The 20,782-nt window shown below is 37.8% G+C and overlaps 1 protein-coding gene across 5 annotated transcripts in view; it reads right to left on the reverse strand.

Annotated features, from left to right (window-relative positions):
* CNTN4 (contactin 4) overlaps positions 1-20,782 on the reverse strand; it is a gene marked incomplete at both ends in the record, with an annotated part of 476,925 nt that overhangs the window by 16,308 nt on the left and 439,835 nt on the right. For 3 of the 5 annotated variants that reach the window (XM_080826266.1, XM_080826264.1, XM_080826263.1), the window contains 2 exons: positions 3,017-3,137; positions 7,319-7,494. In XM_080826266.1, coding sequence (XP_080682392.1) covers positions 3,017-3,137; positions 7,319-7,494 — 297 coding nt within the window. The remainder of the gene's footprint in view (positions 1-3,016; positions 3,138-7,318; positions 7,495-20,782) is intronic. The other 2 variants (XM_080826267.1, XM_080826265.1) reach the window with 1 other exon arrangement.

Here is a 20,782-nt window from a genome sequence, read left to right on the forward strand (position 1 = left end):
TTGAAATGAAAGGAAATCAGTTCTAAGTGAAGGCTTGGAAATCACAGATAACTTTCCAGAAGATGGAAAGTGGTAGGCAAACAAACACAAAATTGTAACCCAAGCAAAGCCCCAGAGGTGTCTTAGATTCCAACAGGAAAAGTTCTTACCAGGCAATTCAATGCATTTGTAGCAAGACACAACTGACCGCCTCAGGAGGGAAGGTGATCATGAGGAAGACATGATGACGGTCCTCATGGCCCTGAGACAGGAATAAGAAGCTATTCCTGGGAGGGCTTTGTTCAGCCACATATAGAGGTCAAGTGTACTGCCATGCACTACTGGGCCATGTGGCTGGGCAGGGAAGAAAGACGTCTAGCGGAGTGGTGAAAAGCTAATTGTAGTTTCCTGAAGTAAGACTTTCACTCCTGTACCCTTCATAGGATGCCTTAAATTTCTCTTTCCTTTTTAAAAAAATCATTTGTATAGACCCACAAGTGAAACTAAATTTATCTTCTCCCTCCTACTCCTGCATGAAAGGTCTGGAAATCTGTATGCTGAAACTGATTAATTTTCCATGGTGACATTTCAGCATGCCAGTCTAATGCCACCTGAATAGAGTTGAGGCAAACTTTGGTCTTTGCAACCCTGATTAACTAGATAAAGTCCAGAACACCCCATCATCGTCTCACTACCTTGCTCATCCTAGATTCCCTTCACCAACCGCAATTTCAATGGATGCTCTTTTTTGATGGCCTTTAAAATCAAAGTACCATAAATAGAAAAGTGTTCCCCTCCAAACTCCTCAATGAACTAAACTGACAGGGATTATTTGAGCCCACTTTGGGCAGCCGAGTAAAGGAAAACAAAGGGGTGGTATGAATTTGGGCACTGGTGGTAAGATGGTGCTTGCATAACTTTGTTTGCTCTGCTGCTCCTGCCACTGACCACACCAGTGGTCACGGAATGTTTGTCAACTTTGTGTTGGGGAAGTTGGGTCCCTCTTTCAAAATGAGAAGATGAGCCAATGTTTATCCTCTGAACAAAATGTTCACATGGTCAGGGCTCACAGATGTTTTGGTCAAGAAGAAGGAACACTGGTATGAGACCAGAGCCTCAGCTTCTCTCTCAGTGAGGAAGGGCTTTTCTACCCGCCCGTAGTAGGCTATACACTGAATGAAGTAGGTATCTGAGAATCAAGGGGGCTGGAGCCAAGACTCAAAGCTTTACCAGTTTCAGATACAAAAATCTCTTACAGGGCAGTGAAATACGTTTCTGCGTCCTCTCTGTAATATGCAGAAAAGCTGCAAGGGCAGAGCTAGAGGAAATAAAACGAAATATTATGGTTTAAAATGGCATATTAATTTATTGGCCTTATTAACTGCTTAGACTAGATTTTCTTTTAGACTGAGTTTGCAAATTCCTCTTGGTATTTAATGTTATTTTCTGTGAAATGAAGTATACAATATCATTTAAGAACTTCAAGTATTACTGATTTAAATATTTATTAGTCTAATTTATTGGTGTTTAAACTGCTGATCTGAACATTATCCTAATTAAATAGAGGATAAATTTTCGGCAACAGAATTCTTTTGTCCCCAGGGGGAGAGCAGAGTGGCTCTCATGTATTTTAAAATGGAAATAAACATGTTTCCATAAGTTATTCATTGGGTAGCTCAACCCAGGTTGAAAGTTTTTTGCTCTTATCTCGCTCTTATCTGTAGCATTACCGAAAGGTTTTTGTAGGCAATTTAAAGAGGAAGGAAAGCAGACAGAGTTGGAAAAGCTATTTTTCTTTAACCTCTCTTGACAATGAGGTTAAGTCACGAACTCCCACACATCTCCCCCTATCAGGTTCTGACTAAGGGTAAGGCAACATGTCTATCACTTCCAGTAATTCCTTGTTCTCCCTGAACTCAGATTTACCCTGCCTCTTTATCTGATTTCTCCTGGAGTTGTGATTCTTGCCCTCCAGGTTCTGCTGGCCAAAGATTCCCAAACACCAATGCTTAGGGTTCAGAGGAAGGAGGTGTTAGCCAAGAGATTATTTGGATGTTCTGATTTGGTTTCACTTTTAACACTTAAGAAAAGCTCGGAGCATGTGTCAGTTTGATTCTTGTACATCCACTGGTTCCCAAAGATTTTAATTTCAGTATAAAAATATTTGTTAAAGGGGCACCTGGGTGGCTCAGTGGGTTGAGCGTCTGCCTTCGGCTCAGGTCATGATCTCAGGGTGCTGGGATCGGGCCCTGAGTCAGGCTCTCTGCTCGGCGGGAAGCCTGCTTACCCCTCTCTCTCTGCCTACTTGTGATCTCTCTCTCTCTCTGTCAAGTATATAAATAAAATCTTCAAAATAAATTTTAAAAATATATATTTGTTAAAGCTCCATTTACTGCTGCTTTGTAAACTGGTTCCATGGGGCTCAATCAGGGCCTTTGGAGCCATTAGGTTGAAGTTATTAGGCCATGTTGGGAGGACTGACGAAAACCTCACAAAGGTCAGTTTGCACATCAACTGCCAGCTGATTTACTGCATCCCAGGCAGTCAAAAAGTGTTCCTTCTAAAGCCATATTTTAAGAACTGGATTGAACTATTAACTTTAGGGAAAAAAGGGAACTGGGAAAAACAGGTGATTTTCTGAAGCCATAGTTCTATCAGTGCCCTAAATCACTAATTTGGCTTAGCCCAGATGAAACATCAAAAGGCACAGTTTGATCCTTCTTAAAACTATTTGCTTTTGTTAATCCAAAATTATTCTAGAAGGTCCTATCAACTCCAGCAGCCACACATCGGGGCACTTGGGGCACTCACAGGAGTTATTTTCAGTCCAGAGTAACCAGATTTGCTCTGCACTTTCCGGTGATCCCTCCCATGAGAAAGAGATACACAGAGGACTGTGGGCTGTTAGCCACTGTTTGCAATGTTCAGCTTCTATCTGACTTTCTTCAGTAATTCTAAACCGGTGAGGTTTTTAGCAACCTGTGCAGGAGTAGATATCACACAAGCATTCCAGGAACAGAAACCAACATTCACATACCTCTTACAATCAGGTCAGCAGCAGCAGAGAGCTTGTCTACACTTGTTTGGACCATGCAGACATATTTCCCAGCATGCTTCAGCTGGATGTTTCGGATCATCAAATCACCAGCTGAATCCTGCTGATAAAGTAGGGGAAAGTGGCTACAATTACTTTTTAATGAGCTCTAAATATCATTATCACATGAAGGACACTGTGACTAATGGATTTATTTTACACTGGCTGATGAAAACATTAGTGATGCAAGCCATGGCCTATTAAAAACATGTGAGCCTGCCTGGGAGATAAGAACCCCAACACCTTCAGAACACACCTTGGACAAGACCTTGGCGGTGGGGTGTGGCTTCTCTGGGTCTCTGGAGCAGTTTGCCACCCGTGTCGGAAGCACTTAAACTTACTGAAGGTGGCTCTTGATCTCGTCCTGTGGGTTTCTTCAGATATGCCCTCAAACCTGCAGCCTTCACTGGCCTTCCCATACTTTGGAACTCTATATTTGGAAAGGGGAGGCGAGCCCACATTTGGAGGCATCTGCATTTTACTGTACAACTCCGTCTCACAGCCAGCATTTTGATTGTTCCCAGGTTTGAATTAAAAGAGTATGAGGGCCACACTCTCCAAGGAAATCTAGCATCACCTAGTGTGGAAGGCTGCTATAATTTGTTTTTGAAATGCCAAATGCAAGTTTGATTAGCAGATGAATAGGACTGATTACATCCCAGTATGGATTTCTGTGTGCCCTAGAAATATTCTTACACGTTCACCAGCATGGTACTTTTAATAAAAATGAGATGATGCCTCTACAGGTTATCACGAAGGTGGCATTTTAACTAAAGAACGTGGCTACACTTTGGGGTTTCATTTCATAGCTCTGTTCATCAAAAGCTTGGGGAGCAGGTGGCTTCTGTAGGAGTGCTCCCTAGAGGTCAGATGCAGGAAGCTATGCTTACTTCTAACCCCACAATGGATGACAAGATAACATAGGTTATTTTGGCCCTGTTGCTATTTTTCCAAATGACAATAATGTTCTATAATATTTAAATATGGGAGCCATATATTAAAGCTAAATATTCACATGTTCTATGAGGTAGGTGCTCTATTGTCCTTACTTTACAGGTGAAGAAACTCCAGCACAAAGAGGTTATGACTTGCCTGAAGTCACTTAGCTAATAAATGGCGGAGCCAGGATGTGAACCCACAAGGTCAGGCCATTCTACCAATTCAAAAGACTTTATTCTCAATCTAAGTTAATGTGTACTTAGTTCCCTTTGTTTTAGAGCAACATATCACAAACCCATCCAGGACAATGGAAAACCTGGAACTGCCAATAGTTGTAAATACGTTTAGAAGACAGGCTCAAGCATTCAGTGAAGGGAGAGCTGATGTGTAGGTACTCAGTTAGCTTGGGCTGATACCTGCTGTGTGATTTTACGTAAGTCGCTGGGTTTTAGTTTACTGACCTATGAAAGAAGGATACATTGCCCACTGGGTGAGGTTGTGAGAATCAAATGAAACTGTATGTGTAGGTGAAATCTGAAAACTGGGAAGCACAGAGTAAATTTAAATTGGTCTTACTGATGACCATGAGTGGTCATGTCAAAGATATTAAATCTACCTCAAGGAGAGCTGTGATATATATATATTTTTTAACCTGAAAGCTCTTTTATTTATAACCCTTGGGTTCTCATTCAGATTCTATTTACTAATCAAGTCTTATAATTGCTCAGTAAAAGAGTACAATAATTGCTACCCTATTCCACGGGCTTTCTGTGATGATTAAAGAGCCGATAGACATGAAAGTGCTTAATAAATGATTAGGCACTTGGCAAATATAAGGGTTCATCACCATCATCATTAATACTTCTTTACCTAAGACATTCATGTGGTTATTAGGACTCTAGGGTATAGGTTTAAACAGAAAAATATGCCTCACAAGGAGGCGTGTGCAGGGAAGGTGGAAAGCTGAATTTGTTTTAAGGAAATGGGTATACTATATCAATAATCCATTTTATTCACCAAGGTCTTAAAGTCAGGATAAACTAGTTGTAGCCTGAAAACTTCACAGTACAGTACCATATTAATGGAATGTGCTGTCTTTATTTACAGATTTGGACCAGAGTTGTGTTTTAAAAGTTTAAATTGAAACAAAGAAAAAAATAAAGTCAGGATTGAAGTAAGAGTCTCACAGAAGGAGACCACAACCAACTTTCTCTTTCCCTTTGAAGTCATCCAGATCACCCAGTTTGCTGAGATCTATCTTTGTGTTCCTCCCAAAGTGAACAAACCAGCACCAGCTTATATTCTCCTGGTGTGGTCTGTTCTGTTCCTGACAGGGCATTTGGAGGCTGTCAAAGGACAAATGGAAACTGAAAACCCCAACAGATTGGCTCTACCCAACATCCCTTCCATCACGCTGATCCAGGAAGTAGAAGCTGTGAAATGGCTTGACTTCAGAATTGCTTCCTTCCCTCTTCTACTGTCAAGTTCTACCTCTATAGACATTAGGGATCCTGGTGACTAACACACTTACTTCTCACAGTTTGTAGTGCTGTCCTGAATTTTTCACTTCTTTGCAATAATTGATTGGTGAGAGTTTCAGAGAAGAGACAAGCTTTTCCCATCTGAGAGGCTAATGAGGGTGATCCCACAGATAGAGCTCTCTACAAAGGTGGTCATTAGTGCTTGACTCCATAAAGGGTGTCTCCACCTATGCCTCAGCCCTGGCTGGTATGCAGCCAGTCCAGGATTACATCCACATCTGTCTGACTGGCAAGCTAGCTCTTTTGATTGGTCAGACAGCTGTTCTAATTGGTCGATGCCTGTGCCATTCTGGGAGATAATATTTTTAATGTCTCTTCTGGAAAAGACATTGGTCTTAGTGTGAAAACTAATATTCTGCTTAATCTATGAAGGTATTCTCAATGTATACTTTCCTGTTATTAAAATCAATGTTATTCTTCCTTCAATTAGTACAACTATTAAAATTTGTCAAGTACTTCTTTTGTGGGAGGCATTGGACTATGCACTTTTCTAGACCTGAAGGTATTTAATATCTTCAATGCCCTTGTGAAATTCATATCTCTCCCACTTGGTTATTAAGCTGAATCATATCAAAGAAGTCCAGAATGCTCAATATTGGCAATTTCATCCAGCCTTTCTCAACCAGGATTCCAAGAGAGACTCCCTCATGACCTAAGGTATCCACTGATGTAATAAACTAACTTCTCTCCTATGTATCTAAAATATTACCAATTGTATATGATCTTTGGAAAAACTGAGAAAATGCTCAGATCATTCTTGGTGCTCTGTGAGAGACATCATTTGAGAAAGGCTGCAAGAATGTAATTAACAGGACTAGTACTATAATTGAATGGAAAACAGGCCCTCAGCATACCACACAGATATTTTTATAAGTCTTAGCCCACTTTTTCTCAACATAAGGGGTAAGGGAGGCAAAATGAAGTAAGCAAATTAAATTCCTATGGTAGAGGGATGGGGAGGGCTTTTCAAATTATAGCCTCGTTTTTATTTTCTACTGTCTTTTGGTTGGATGCCTCCATGAGAATGGCAGCCAGAGTGAATCTTTATTACTAATGGGACTACAGGACTGTGTTAAGGTAAAAAAATCTTTTTTTTTTTGACAACAGTTGTGATAGATACAAATTATTTCCAGATTTAACCTCATCTTGGTGTGTGTTCAATGGTAATATGCATTTTTACAGAAAGAAAGGCATTATGAAAATTCAAACATTTGAATTCAAAATTACCTGGAGATAATAAATACCCTGATCAGACTTTCAGATTCAATAAAGAGAGCCCTAATGTCACGATGATGAGACTTCTGTAAGAGCCAAGAGAAGTTTAATCAGCAGCCTAAATACACATGAGTAAACTGTCCTTAAGATATTTTCTGCTATGATATATGGTACTGTGTGGGGTAGAGAACTGGGGATTTGAAGTTTAAAGCTGAGTTCCACAGGTTAGGGCTATGAGGCGAAGGCAAGCCATACATTTGCCCCTGAGCTCCAGTTTCCTCATTCATACATAGTTCAGAATAACTAGCCTATAGCATTGTTGTGGGGATCAAGAGGACTGTCGTGTAGGGTTACTCAGCCATAGGGGCCACACCGATCAGGCAAAAAGGAGCAACAATTAACCAAGAATTTCTTAGAAGAAGGTGTTGGAACAAGATCATCAAGAACAATCTTATGTTTCTTTTCATGTTAGGCTAAACAAGTTGAGTCACTTTGCAGAAGTTCAGTTGCATAGTGAATTTGCTGTAGGTACTTTGATATTAATACTTACCCCTCCGACTCTTTCAAAGTGGTCCCCATCTTTGTCAAAATCTATCAGGTGTCCATTAAATGACCAGGTAAACACGATGTCTAGCGAGTGATCATGTGTTACCTGGCAAGGCAGAACAATACTTTCTCCAACAGTCACATCCATGCTGGAAGGGGGTACCATCACCCTTGTTGGATCTGTAGGGTGAAAGCAAAGGAAACCAACAACAAAGCCTGTGCGCTTGTGTGGAAGTAAAATGTAGAATCCAAGAGCAGGATGAAATACTAAGTAGTTTTGCTTTATTTTTTTCTTACTGTGACCAGTAAACCTCAGTCATCTGGGAAGCTGAGATTCAGGCCAGGAGGTCATTTTTAATATGAAAAGATGAAAACACTCATTATGTGAACCTTCACAGAGCAACAAAACTCAGCTGGGGAGCACAGAGGTTAGATCTCTGAAGACACTCACGGAAGGGCCTACTTCTGACAGCCTGCTCGGAAACTGCCTCTTTAAAAAGGTTTTCATATCTCCCTAGTGTCACTAGAAAGCAGTAATTCAGTTGAATACTAACAGGAGAAATCCATGTTAATTTGAAGTTTGCTTGGTTCCCTCCCCCCTTATTATAAAAGTGATAAATGTTTAGTATGGGAAATTTAGGAAATTTAAGAAACTTAAAAGAAGAGACCAAAAAACCAATTCGAAACAAATCCTACTTACTCTCTTTACTGTCCAGAATAAACATCTTTCTTCATTTTGGTATAATTTCCCTCTGCCTTTTTGGTTTATAGTTTTTCAAGTTGTTTTGTTTTGTATTCTTGTAAACATGATACACATATGATTTTCCTTTTTTCTCTAGTTGATATAATATAGTTTATATCTTTATCCTACTTATTTTATAATCTGCACAATATACTATTAAGTTTATAATCTCAACCATTTTGAAACTAAGACATTCTAACAATTTTTTTATAAATATAAAAGCACTGCAATGAACTCATTGACAAAATTATATATATTTGTGTATGTATATTACGTCTTTAAAATAAGTACTAATTTGCTTTTAAATTCACCCTTTACATTATGATTTTAATTGAAAATGAAATGGGCTTGTTTAGCTGAGACAGTTTAAGAACCCTAATACCCTACCATTCACATGCTGATCTTTTATTTTTCACTTCAATATGATTTCATAAATGTTGTCAGAATACAAGAGTGAAAATAAATTTGAGTTAAAGATAAAGGTCATATAAACACCTAAAGAATGAAATTTTGAATCCAGCCATATTCGAGAAATTTCTCTGCACTAAACCAAATCAAACTAAACCAACTAAACAAACCATAACAAAGAAGACAAATCAAAAGCAAACAAAACAATGAAAGAACATTGATTAATACCTTTCTATATTCACAGGATTGCATTTCAGGCTGTGGGGTATATAAATATTTATTAAGTGTATGTTCTCGATTAAAATCTCAGTTGGAAATTTTGAAATGATGTCTCATAGGACATGTTTAATGGGTCTTACTTTCCAACAATGCATTAAAAAAACTCCTTTTTAAAGATTTTATTTATTTATTTGACAGACAGAGATCACAAGTAGGCAGAGAGAGAAGGAAGCAGGCTCTCCGCTGATCAGAGAGCCTGATGTGGGGCTCGATCCCAGGACCCTGGGATCATGACCCGAGCTGAAGGCAGAGGCTTTAACCCATTGAGCCACCCAGGTGCCCCCCAAAACCTCCTTTTTAAAGAGAGTATTTAAAAGAGTTTTTCTGCCCTTTTATGCAACTATGGAAAGCACACATCTCAAGTCTTTAGAAAAGGAATGTCTGTGTCCAAAAACAGACTATTAGCTTGGAGTGAAATACACTTTTGCTGTTTTCCAAAACTAGGAAAAGATCATAAATGGATTGCCGTTCTTTTGGTCATTGCATTGTATGAGTGATGTCCATGAAAAGAAAAGGTAAAAACAGGTATTTCTAGCTAAGAGACAATGGGAGGGAAAATCCTTTATTTTAAAACCTGAGGCTTTTACAAACCACATAATCAAAATTTGCTCTAGTGATTAACTGATTTGCAGGTATTAATACAGATTGAGATTTTTTTAAATGAGGGAAGGAATTGAGAACAAAGCACCTTAGAATAATTCTCACTTTTAAATTTAAATTTTCTTTATCTATAGAATGAAGACTGGAACAAATAATTCCTGGCCAAAATAATATGTGTGTATGGTTTTTAATTGGTAAGATGTTGCCTAATTCTCCTTTATTTGGCTGACTACTGATTTCACAATTTAGATTCTTATCTTAAAGAACATTCATTTGTTGATTTATTCACCAAGTGTGTAGTGTGTGTTGTATGGATGACAGCGTCTTGGAACCAAAAGAGATATAAAAGAGAATGAGGGAATAAAAGCATTCATAATAACTAGCTGAGCCTCTTACATTCCAGACACTGTGTTAAAACTTTACATAGATTATTTCATTTATTCTTAACAAAGAGGTATTATTATCATCCCTACCTAATGGATGAGGGAAACTGACACTGAAGTGTGTTTAAAAGGAACTATCTATTCCTTTTAAACACGCGCTGAGCTGCGTCCTTTCATTTAGCTGAAAACATGATACCCATTCACGAGTCATCCAGAGAACAAATCTAAGGGCATAATGTAACAATTTGTACTCTTGCTTATGTATAGTCAACTTAAGATATCTGAATGCAGAAGAAATTCAGAGAAGGCCGTGGGGTGAAGACAGTTTCGGAGTGTTTCACTGCAGGAGTAATGAAGTTATTGCCTTAAAAAGCTAAAAAGTAGTAATGACTTAATGCATAAAATGCTGGCTCTAGCTCTAAGCTTACATGTCAGACTTCTGAGAGTGATGTCAAATGTCCAGGCTCAAGTCCTTAAAAAATTTCTTGGCTTCCTATCTCCTGATAACTTCTGGGTGAGCAGCAAGGAGTTGGCACATATTCCAAAGCCTAGAGTCATTTGCAATTCTGGCTCATTTTTTAATTGACATTTGTTTCCTGAAGGAATGTTCATTCCTTTATGCACAGGTAGGGAGTGGGGACAGATTTTATTATTAGTGAACTCAGTTGTCTGTTAACCAAGAACCAGAGAAGTTCCCTAAATCAAGGATTATGCTGGTCCAGTCTGTGCTGACAGCTGTTAATTCATTAACTTAGCACTTGTCACCGATTCATGTTCTGAGCCTTGAAGGAGCAAAAATCAATACAAAGCAAGTCATGCAGTATACACAGAGCAGAGAGGTCTCCTTGGGACTAGAGAAGATTAAACTAAAGAGGTTGAAACCTCATTATCTACTTGGTTTTCTCAAATTGCATGCCTGTTCAGTACTCCTGTTTTCTGTGTTGTGAATTCTGATGTTTTTAACTTGATTAATTTCCTTAAATTTGAATATAAACGCTGTACACAAATAAACAGATGGCTTCTTCAAAGCAAAACTGTCTCCCCTCCTTGGGTTTTAATTCATCAAGATCAGGAAGAACCTATATTTACGACTTCTGTTCTGAAGAGTCACTTCAGCTATTGTTCTGTGCATAGAACTCTCAAAGGCAATTAGGACTCGAGATGTGAATTCATGTCTGGATTTGGATGTAATTAAATACCAACAATACATATGACCAACGACACCCCTCAACTTTTCTGCTTGTGGCTGGTTCATCTGCAGAGAATGGTAAATTCAGAACTCCAGAGGACTGATGCTTAAAATGTATATATTTACCAAGTGTTTAAACCTCCTAGAATAAAATTTAAAACAACAACAACAACAACAAACACCTCATGTTCTACATTGCTTTCTATGATAGAGGACAGAAAGTACACTAAGTGCTTTTGTTCTCAAGAGTATGACAATGATGAGAGAAAGACAATTATTAACAACTCTGTTAATGATTAGGTCAACAATTTGATGCATAAATTATAATACTTATTATCCAAGTCATATCAGCTTTTGAATTTCCCTGTTGGTGGAAAAGCTTTCTGATCTAGGGGCTTTATTATCTTTAAAAACAAGTATCTGTGGGTTCACAGGACAAAAATTCTATTTTACTTTTCCTCTCCCTATACAATACAAACCCTTCCTTTCAGTTGGTAAATACTTTCACTCACGGTGCCAGGATATTCACTCAGTGACTATCAGGAAAGTACTTTTTTTTTTAAAAGATTTTATTTATTTATTTTACAGACAGAGATCACAAATAGGCAGAGGCAGGCAGAGAGAGAGGAGGAAGCAGGCTCCCTGCTGAGCAGAGAGCCCAATGCGGGGCTTGACCCCAGTACCCTGAAACCATGACCTGAGCCAAAGGCAGAGGCATAACCCACTGAGCCACCCAGTCGCCCCAGGAAAGTACTTAATGTGTGTTTCATTCTTCTTCATTTACAGAAGGTATACATCTCCTTTTACTAGTGTATTTCTTTACTGTAATGGTTTTGATGATGCCTTTGAGTCAGGTTGTGTCTTCTTTTTTATATTAATTTTTATGGAACTTTAAAAATGGGATTCTTCATAAACAGGAGCTAGTCAAAGAGCTGACAGCTCACCTGAGATGGCACAAGGAGGAATAGCCAGGGAACTATTTTTAATGGTAGTTAAATGCCGCAACAAAGATGGTGGGTTAGCTTTCACAATAAACCTGGAAGTAGCATTGGTCCCATTTATTGAATAAAAGTAAAACCTGTGTTGGTTGAACTATATCTATCAAATCTGCATAAAACACACATAAAAGGAATACCATAAACTTGAGATGGCATTCAAAATTCACAGTGATTTCAAGATGGACTAATTCTTTCATTTAGTCTGAAATGTAATAGAGATAAAGGCAAAAGACTACATTTTAAAAAATGAGCTACAAAGGTATAGGCAAGAAGAAGACTGGATTGGCAGCTCACATGGAAAAGACTTGAACATCTCAGTGTCAACAGGGCTTGTGAAGTTGTCCCCAAAAGCTAGTGTAATCTGAAGTTGCACAAAGAGACACAAATGTCTTAGAGAGGTAAAAATCTCATTGTATTTTGTATTAATGAGGCCACAGCTTGGCTAGGAACATCTGGATTCACCGGCAGATTAGTGCACCTAGGTTAGTGAAGCACATAATAGATCTGTAACAGCTAAAATAACTGAAAATGTTTGACGTGAGAAAGAGAAATTAAAGGAGACATGAGAGTGGTCTTCGAATATGTGAAGGGTTTATAGGCAGAAGATGAAATAAACTTACTTTGTGTCATCCAAAGTATAAGGTACAAAGAGGTGTATTTTGACTCTGTATAAGCGAGAACTTTCCAATAATTTGACCTTTTCAACAGGGAAATGGGCTGTCTCAGGAGAATGTGAACCACCACTTCTAAAAGCAGAGGTGGGCACCATCGGAGAAGGTGTGTCAGGTTCTACCAAAGGCCAGCCAGGCTGGATAAAACCTATTACCCTCTGAAGACTGATGCTTCCCTGACCACCCTATTCACTGGGGATCTTTTCCTTTGTGAAGCTTGTTCTCTTTCTTCAACATTAAGCTTGAGCATTGTCATGGACTATCGCTTACATATACCCAGTTTCTCTGGGAAACGGTGACCATATCTTACACTTTTATAGCCCTTGATGCCTAGCTCTGTACCTACTCATGAGAGGTGGTTAAGGATAGGTTGTTGACAATCTGTGAATGGTGGTATTGGTCAATGATAGAAACAAGGCCCTGAACCTTACAGTGTTGTAGATTGGGAAGGTATTATATTTCTTACTATTTACCCAGTAGAACATAAAAAAGGGGCCACCTAAGGATTCACTCACTGTGGAAACTCTGCCTCTTCCTCTGTGTTCATTACTGACTTTTTCCTCTAAGGCCACATTTAGGATTTATTTATTTCTTGCTTTAAAAGAGCAATTTATTTTAAAAATAATTCATTTTTTAATAATTTCAAACTTACAGAAAAGTTGCCAGGAATGTACAAAGAATTCTTTCACCTTCACACAGATCCCTCCATTGTTAATATTTTACTGCATTTGCTTCTTTCTTTCTTGCATGTAATGAACATATATAATAAACATTATATTCTCTATAATATATAATATTTACTCATTATCATTAGTCTTTTTGTAAACCTTTTGAGAGCAACTACAGACATGAGGTCTCATCACCTTTAAGCATTCCAGCATGTGATTATGCAAACAAGGACACTTTCCTAATAATCAGCACATGACCCTCCAAATAAAGAAATCAACCCTGGTACATCATCACTTTGCAATTCAGATCCTATTCAAAATTTGCTAACTTTCTCAGTCATGTTTCTTTATATTTTAGTCCAGGATTTTATCCAGGAAAGCAAGTTGAATTTATTTGTCATTCTTCTTCAGGATCCATCAAGTTAGATCATTTCTTTAGTCTTCCCCTATATTTCAAATCCTTGACAGTTTTAAGGAGAATAGGCATTACATTCTCTAGGATGACTCTCAACCTGGATTTATCTGATGCTGCATGACCTGATTTAGATTGTGCATTCTCAGCAGGAACAACACTAAAATGTTGTGGTGTATCTTCTAAGTGCACTGGATCAGGAGCTATGTGATGCGATGTGATGTGATGTGACGTGAAGTGAACTCATCTTCACACTGACCATTTTAACCCTGCTCACCTGGCTATGTTGGTGTCTGCATGATTTCTTTAACTCATAGTTAACAATTGCCTTCTTGTAACTGAGTAGAATTTGGGGGGGGGGGTCTCTGAAATTATACCAATGTTCTGACACTCATCAAACCTCTACCTCCCAGACTTAGGATCCATTAAATATTCCTGCCTGAAACAATCACCCCTTTGATGATTGCTGAATGCCAAGTCTGTTTCTCATTGCTTCTACATGTACTGGATGACATTTTCCTTTAAGGAAGAACTTTCCTCTTTCATTCATTCATTCATTCACTCTTGGCCTCCTACTTTATCCAATGGGTTGTAATACATTATTATTGTTATTTATTTTGATGCTCAAATAGTCCCATTTTGGCCAGTGTCAATCCTTTTAATCTGGCTCCTGTGTCCTTGTGACATTTCGCTCCTTTGTTGAGTGGTTCCCTACTATCTGGCCCAATAAGATGTTCCAGGCTCATCTTATACTTTGCTGTAGTCCTAAAATCAGCAGTTTCTGCAGGGAGGACTGGTTCTTTTTAGTGGAGGATTGTTTTGAGAAATCAAGATGTCGACACCATATGCTTATTGATTCTAGGCCCCCTTAGCCAAAGAGATAATTGAGTGCATACATACACACATACACACACACACACACACACACACACACAGAGGTATAATACACATACATATACCTCTATAATTATTTCTAGATCTTGTCCTCAAAACATTACTCATTTCAACTCAACACCCAAAAAACAAATAATCCAATTAAAAATGGGTGGAAGATATGAACACCACTTTTTCAAAGAAGACATCTAGATAGCCAATAGACACATGACAAGTTGTTTAACATTACTCATCATCAGGGAAAAGACATCAAAACTACAATGGGATATCACCCCACACTTGTCAGAATGCTAAAATCGAAACACAAAAAGCAACAAGTATTGGCAAGGATTTGGAGAAAAAGGAACCCTAGTACTTGGCTGATGGGAATGCAAACTGGGAGAGTCACTATAAAAAATGGTATAGAAGTTCTTCAAAAAATTAAAAAGAGAACTAACTTGCAAGGGTAGCAATACTCATATCAAATGAAGACTGTAACAAGAGAAAAAGAAGGACACTACATAATCAATCATTAAGGGGACAATCCAACAAAAAGATGGTTAAGCTTCTGCCTTTGGGTCAGGTCATGATCCCAGGGTCCTGGGATCGAGTCCTGCATCAGCCTCATTGCTCAGAGGGGATCCTGCTTGTCTCTCTACCTACTACTCCCCTAGCTTGTGTTTTCTCTCTTTCTCTGATGAGTAAATAAATAAAATCTTAAAAAAAGGAAGATTTAAAATTGCAACTATTATGCACCCAATATGGAAGAACCCAAATACTTAAAGCAGTAATAACAAACAATGGGAATAATTGATAGTAATAAAATAATATTAGGGGACTTTAACATCCCACCTACATCAACAGATAGATGATCTAAACAGAAAATCAATAAGGAAAGAGTGGCTTTGAATGACACATTGTACCTGTGCTACATGCTAAATACATGGCTGTATTTAGCAGATACCGTCAGAGAATCCTAAAACAGCAGAATACACATTCTTTTCAATTGTACATGGAACATTCTCCAGAATAGAGCACATATTAGGCCACAGAACAAGTGTTAACAAAATTTAAAAGATCAGAGCTATTTCATGCATCTTTTCCTTTTTTTTACTACATTTTCTTCTTTTTTTAAGATTTTATTTATTTATTTATTTATTTATTTATTTATCAGAGAGAGAGAGAGAGCGCACACAAGCAGGCAGAGTGACAGGCAGAGGCGGAGAGAGAAGCAAGCTCCCTGCCGAGCAAGGAGCCCAATGCAGGACTCGATTCCAGGACCCTGGGATCATGACCTAAGCTGAAGGCATCAGCTTAATCAACTGAGCCACCCAGGCATCCCTCATGTATCTTTTCTAACCATAACACTATGAAACTAAAAATCAACCACAAGAAAAAATCTGGAAAGAGCACAAACTCCTGGAAATTAAATAACATGCTACTAAACAATGACTGGGTCACCAAGAAATCAAAGAATAAATAAAAAACTACATGGAGACAAATGAAAATGAAACCACAATGGTCCAAAATCTTTGGGATGCAGCAAAAGCTGTTCTAAGAGGGAAGTTTTTAGCAATAGAGGCCTACCTCAAGAAGCAAGAAAAATCTCAAACAACCTAAGCTAACACCTGAAGGAGCTAGAAGAAGAAAAACAAATAAAACCCCAAATGAGTAGAAGGAAGGAAATAGAGGAGATTAGAGGAGATATAAATGGAATAGAAACAAGAAAAAACCCCACAAAAGAACCAGCAGCTGGTTCTTTGAAATGATCAATAAAATTGATAAATCTTTAGCCAGACTCATAAAAAAGGGGTGGAGGGAGACTCATATAAACAGAATCTGAAATGAAAGAAAGGAAATAATGAACAGCACTACAGAAATGAAAAGGATCATAAGAGAAGATTATGGAAAAATTACATGCCAGTAAATTGGACAACCTAGATAAATTCCTAGAAACATACAACTTACTGAAACTGAATCAGAAAGAAATAGAAAATTTGAACAGACTAATTACCAGCAATGAAATTGAATCAGTATTAAAAAAAACTTCCAACAAAGAAAAGTCCACAACCAGATGGCTTCACAGGTGCATTCTAACAAACATTTAAAGAAAAGTTAATACTTATTCTTCTCAAAGTCTTCTAAAAGATACAAGAGAAAGAAAACCTTTAAAATCCATTCTATAAGGCCTGCATTACCCTGAAACCAAAACCAGATAAAGATACTATAAAAAAAAAAAAAAAAAAAAAAAAAAAGAGAGAGAGAGAGAGAGAGCGAGAGCGAGAGAGAGAGAGAGAGAGAGAGAACTACAGGCCAATATCTCTGATGAACATAGATGTGAAAATCCTCAACAAAATATTGGGAAATTAGGGGTGCCTGGGTGGCTCAGTGGGTTAAAGCCTCTACCCTTGGCTCAGGACATGATCCCAGGGTCCTGAGATCCAGCCCCACATCAGGCTCTCTGCCCAGCAGGGAGCCTGCTTCCTCTTCTCTCTCCGCCTGCCTCTCTGCCTACTTGTGATCTCTCTCTGTCAAATAAATAAATAAAATCTTTAAAAAATATATTAGGAAATTAAATCCAACAATACATTTAAAAAAATCATTCACCATGATCAAGTGGGATTTATTCAAGGGATGCAAGGGTGGTTTAATATTCACAAATCAATCAATGGGATACATCACATCAATAAGAGAAAGGAGGATAAAAACTATATGACCATTTTAATAGATGCAGAAAAAATATTTGATAAAGCACTACATTCATGATAAAAACCCTCAACACAGTAGGTTGAGAGGGAACATACCTCAACATAATAAAGGTTCTATATGAAAAACCCACAGCTAACTAATACTCAATGGTGAAATATTGAGTGCTTTCTCCCTAATATTAGGAATAAGACAAGAATGTCCACTCTCACCACTTTTATTTAGCATAGTACTGGGAGTCCTAGCCACAGCAATTATACAATCAAAAGGAATAAAAGGCATCCAACTTGGTAAGGAAAAAGTAAAACTTTGACTATTTGCAGATGACATGATACTATATATACAAAACCCTAAAGACTCCACCAAAAAGGGGGGCACCTCTGTGGCTCAGTGGGTTAAGCCTCTGCCTTTGGCTCAGGTCATGATCTCAGGGTCCTGGGATTGAGCTCCACATAGGCTCTCTGCTTAGGGGGAGCCTGCTTCACCCTCTCTCTCTGCCTGCCTCTCTGCCTACTTGTGATCTCTGTCTGTCAAATAAATACAATCTTAAAAAAAAAAGACTCCACCAAAAAACTACTAGAACTGATAAATGAACTCAGTAAAGTCACAGGATACAAAATCAATACACAGAAGTCCATTGCATTTCTATACATTAATAATAAAGCAGTAGGAAGAAATACTTAAAAAGCAAACTTATTTACAATTGAACCAAAAATAATAAAATACCTAGGAATAAACCTAACCAAGGAAGTGAAAACCTATACTCTGACAACTATAAAACACTAATGAAAGAAACTGAAGATGACACAAACAAATGGAAGGATATTCCATGTTCATGGATGGGAAGAACAAATATTGCTAAAATTCCCACATTACCCAAATAATCTACAGATTCAATGTAATCCTTATCAAAATACCAACAGTATTTTTCACAGAACTACAACAAACAACCTTAATTTGTATGGAACTACCAAAGACCGTGAAGAGCCCAAAAAAATTCTGGGGGCTTTTTTTTTTTAAGATTTTTTTTCCAAAATCTTGAAAAAGGAAAGCAAAGCTGGAGGTATCACAGTTCCAGATTTCAAGTTATATTACAAAGCTGTTAATATCATAACAATATGATATTGGCAGAAAAATAGGCACATCAATCAACAGAACAGGATAGAAAGCTCAGAAACAAACCCTTGATTATATGGTCAATTAATCTTTGACAAAAGAGTCAAGAATACAAAGGAATCAAAAGGAATGGGGAAAAGTCTCTAACAAACGGTATTGGGAAAACTAAAAAGCTACATGCAAAGGAACAAAACTGGACCAGCTTCTTATACCATATACAAAAATAATCTCAAAGTGAATTAAAGATGTAAATGGGAGACCTGAAACCATAAACATCCTAGAAGAGAGCAGTGGCAGTCATTTCTTTCACATCTGCTGTAACAATGTTTTTCTAGATAGGTCTCTTGAGGCAAGAGAAATAAAAGGAAAACTAAGCTATGGGGACTACATCAAAATTTAAAGAAAAAAAAAAAACAACTTCGGCACATTGAAGGAAATGATAAAACTAAAAACCTACTGAATGGGAGAAGATGTTTGCAAATGACATATCTGATGAAGGGTTAGTATTCAAAATATATAAAGAGTTTATCACACTCAACATCCAAGAAACAAATAAGCCAGATAAGAAATGAGCAGAAGACATGAACAGACATTTTTCTAAAGAAGACATCCAGATGGTCAACAGATACATAAGAAGATGCTCAACATCACTCATCATCAGAAAAATGCAAATCAAAACTACAACGAGCTATCACCTCACACCTGTCAGAATAGCTAAAATCAAAATGAGAAACAAAATGTGTTGGCAAGGATGTGGGAAAAAAGGAACCCTAGTGCACTGTTGGTGAGAATGCAAACTGGTGCAGCCACTGTGGAAAACAGTATGAAGTTTCCTCAGAAAGTTAAAAATAGAACTACCCTATAATTCAGCAATCCCACTATTGGGTATTTACTTAAACAAAAACAAAAACAAAAACACTAATTCAAAGAGATACCTGCAGCCCTATGTTTATTGCAGCATTATTTACTATAGCCAAATTATGGAAGAAGCCCAAATCTCCACTGATAAATGAATAGATAAAGAACATGTGGTACACACACATACAGAGGAATATTATTTAGCCATAAAAAGGAATGAAATCTTGCTATGCAACAACATGGATGCAGCTAGAGAGATATTTCACTTAACGTTAAGGGGGAAAAGTCAGAGAAAGACAAATACTATATGGTTTCACTCATATGTGGAATTTAAGAAACAAAACAAATGGGGGTGCCTGGGTGGCTCAGTTGGTTGAGCGTCCGACTCTTCGTTTCAGCTCAGGTCATGATCTTGGTTATGAGATTGAGCCTTGAATTGATTCCTTGCTCAGCGGGGTGTCTGCTTGGGATTATTTCTCTGCCTCTCCCCTGCCTCACACTCACCCTCAAATAAATAAATACATAAATCTTCAAAAAAGAAAGAAAGAAACAAAGAAACAAAGAAACAAAGAAAGAAAGAAAGAAAATGGATGAACAAAGGGGAAAGAAAAAGAGAGAAAGAGACAAACCAAGAAACACTCTTAATTATAGAGAACAAGCTGATGGAGTTTGTTTCAGAGGGGTGGTGCATGGGGAGATGGATGAAACAGGTGATGGGGATTAAGAGTACACTTATCCTGATGAGCACTGAGTAATGTATAGGATTGCTGGGTCACTCTATTGTACACCTGAAACTAATATAAAGCTGTATGTTAACTATACTGGATTTAAAATAAAAAAAAAACACAACATTTACTTATTGTTTAATCAACTTATTTTTTGTATAGTCTAACCAATCTGCAACCTTGTCAACTGTCCTCTCTGCCCATCACCTCTACACCCACACTCAACTATCCCATGTCCTGGATTCTGGGCTCTTAGACTCGTGCCTCCCTATGGCTCTCCAACCCACCTCACTGTCCTGTATCCTCAGCTACTGTGCAGACTCTGCCGTGCTGGAAAGGGAAGGGATGTAGGAAAGTAAGAAAATGGAATGGTGGGGAAGATGGAACTTGGATAGTTTTAGTATTGAAAATGTAAAATTTTAAAATAAATACACTGCAGAAAAATAAAAAAGATGTCCAACTCAAATTCTAGAGCATATGTTATTTAAAAATTAAAGGATTATGCTACCACTTAGAAGATGAATAGATACAGGAAATGTATTACTTCATAAAAACTGAAACACCAAGTTTCTGCCTTTCACACCAGGGTGAAACCTTGAGTCAATACATTTCATAAAATACCTAATATCAGGAACACAGCATTACTCAAATTATATTAAGCTTTTAGAGATAAATTTATTACTAAATAGAAGAAAAATTGATTAATATTCTAATTGCTCTTTTCTGCTAGGTCATTAGGTTCTGCCTTTTAAAACAGCTACCAGAACAACCAACCAACACAGTTTTCAGTTTGTCCTTTTCCCCCTGAGATGCTTTTCAGCCCTGAATCCCTTCTGTCAG

Source organism: Martes martes (assembly GCF_963455335.1).
Source record: "Martes martes genome assembly, chromosome: 1".
In the NCBI taxonomy this organism is placed as follows: domain Eukaryota; kingdom Metazoa; phylum Chordata; class Mammalia; order Carnivora; family Mustelidae; genus Martes; species Martes martes.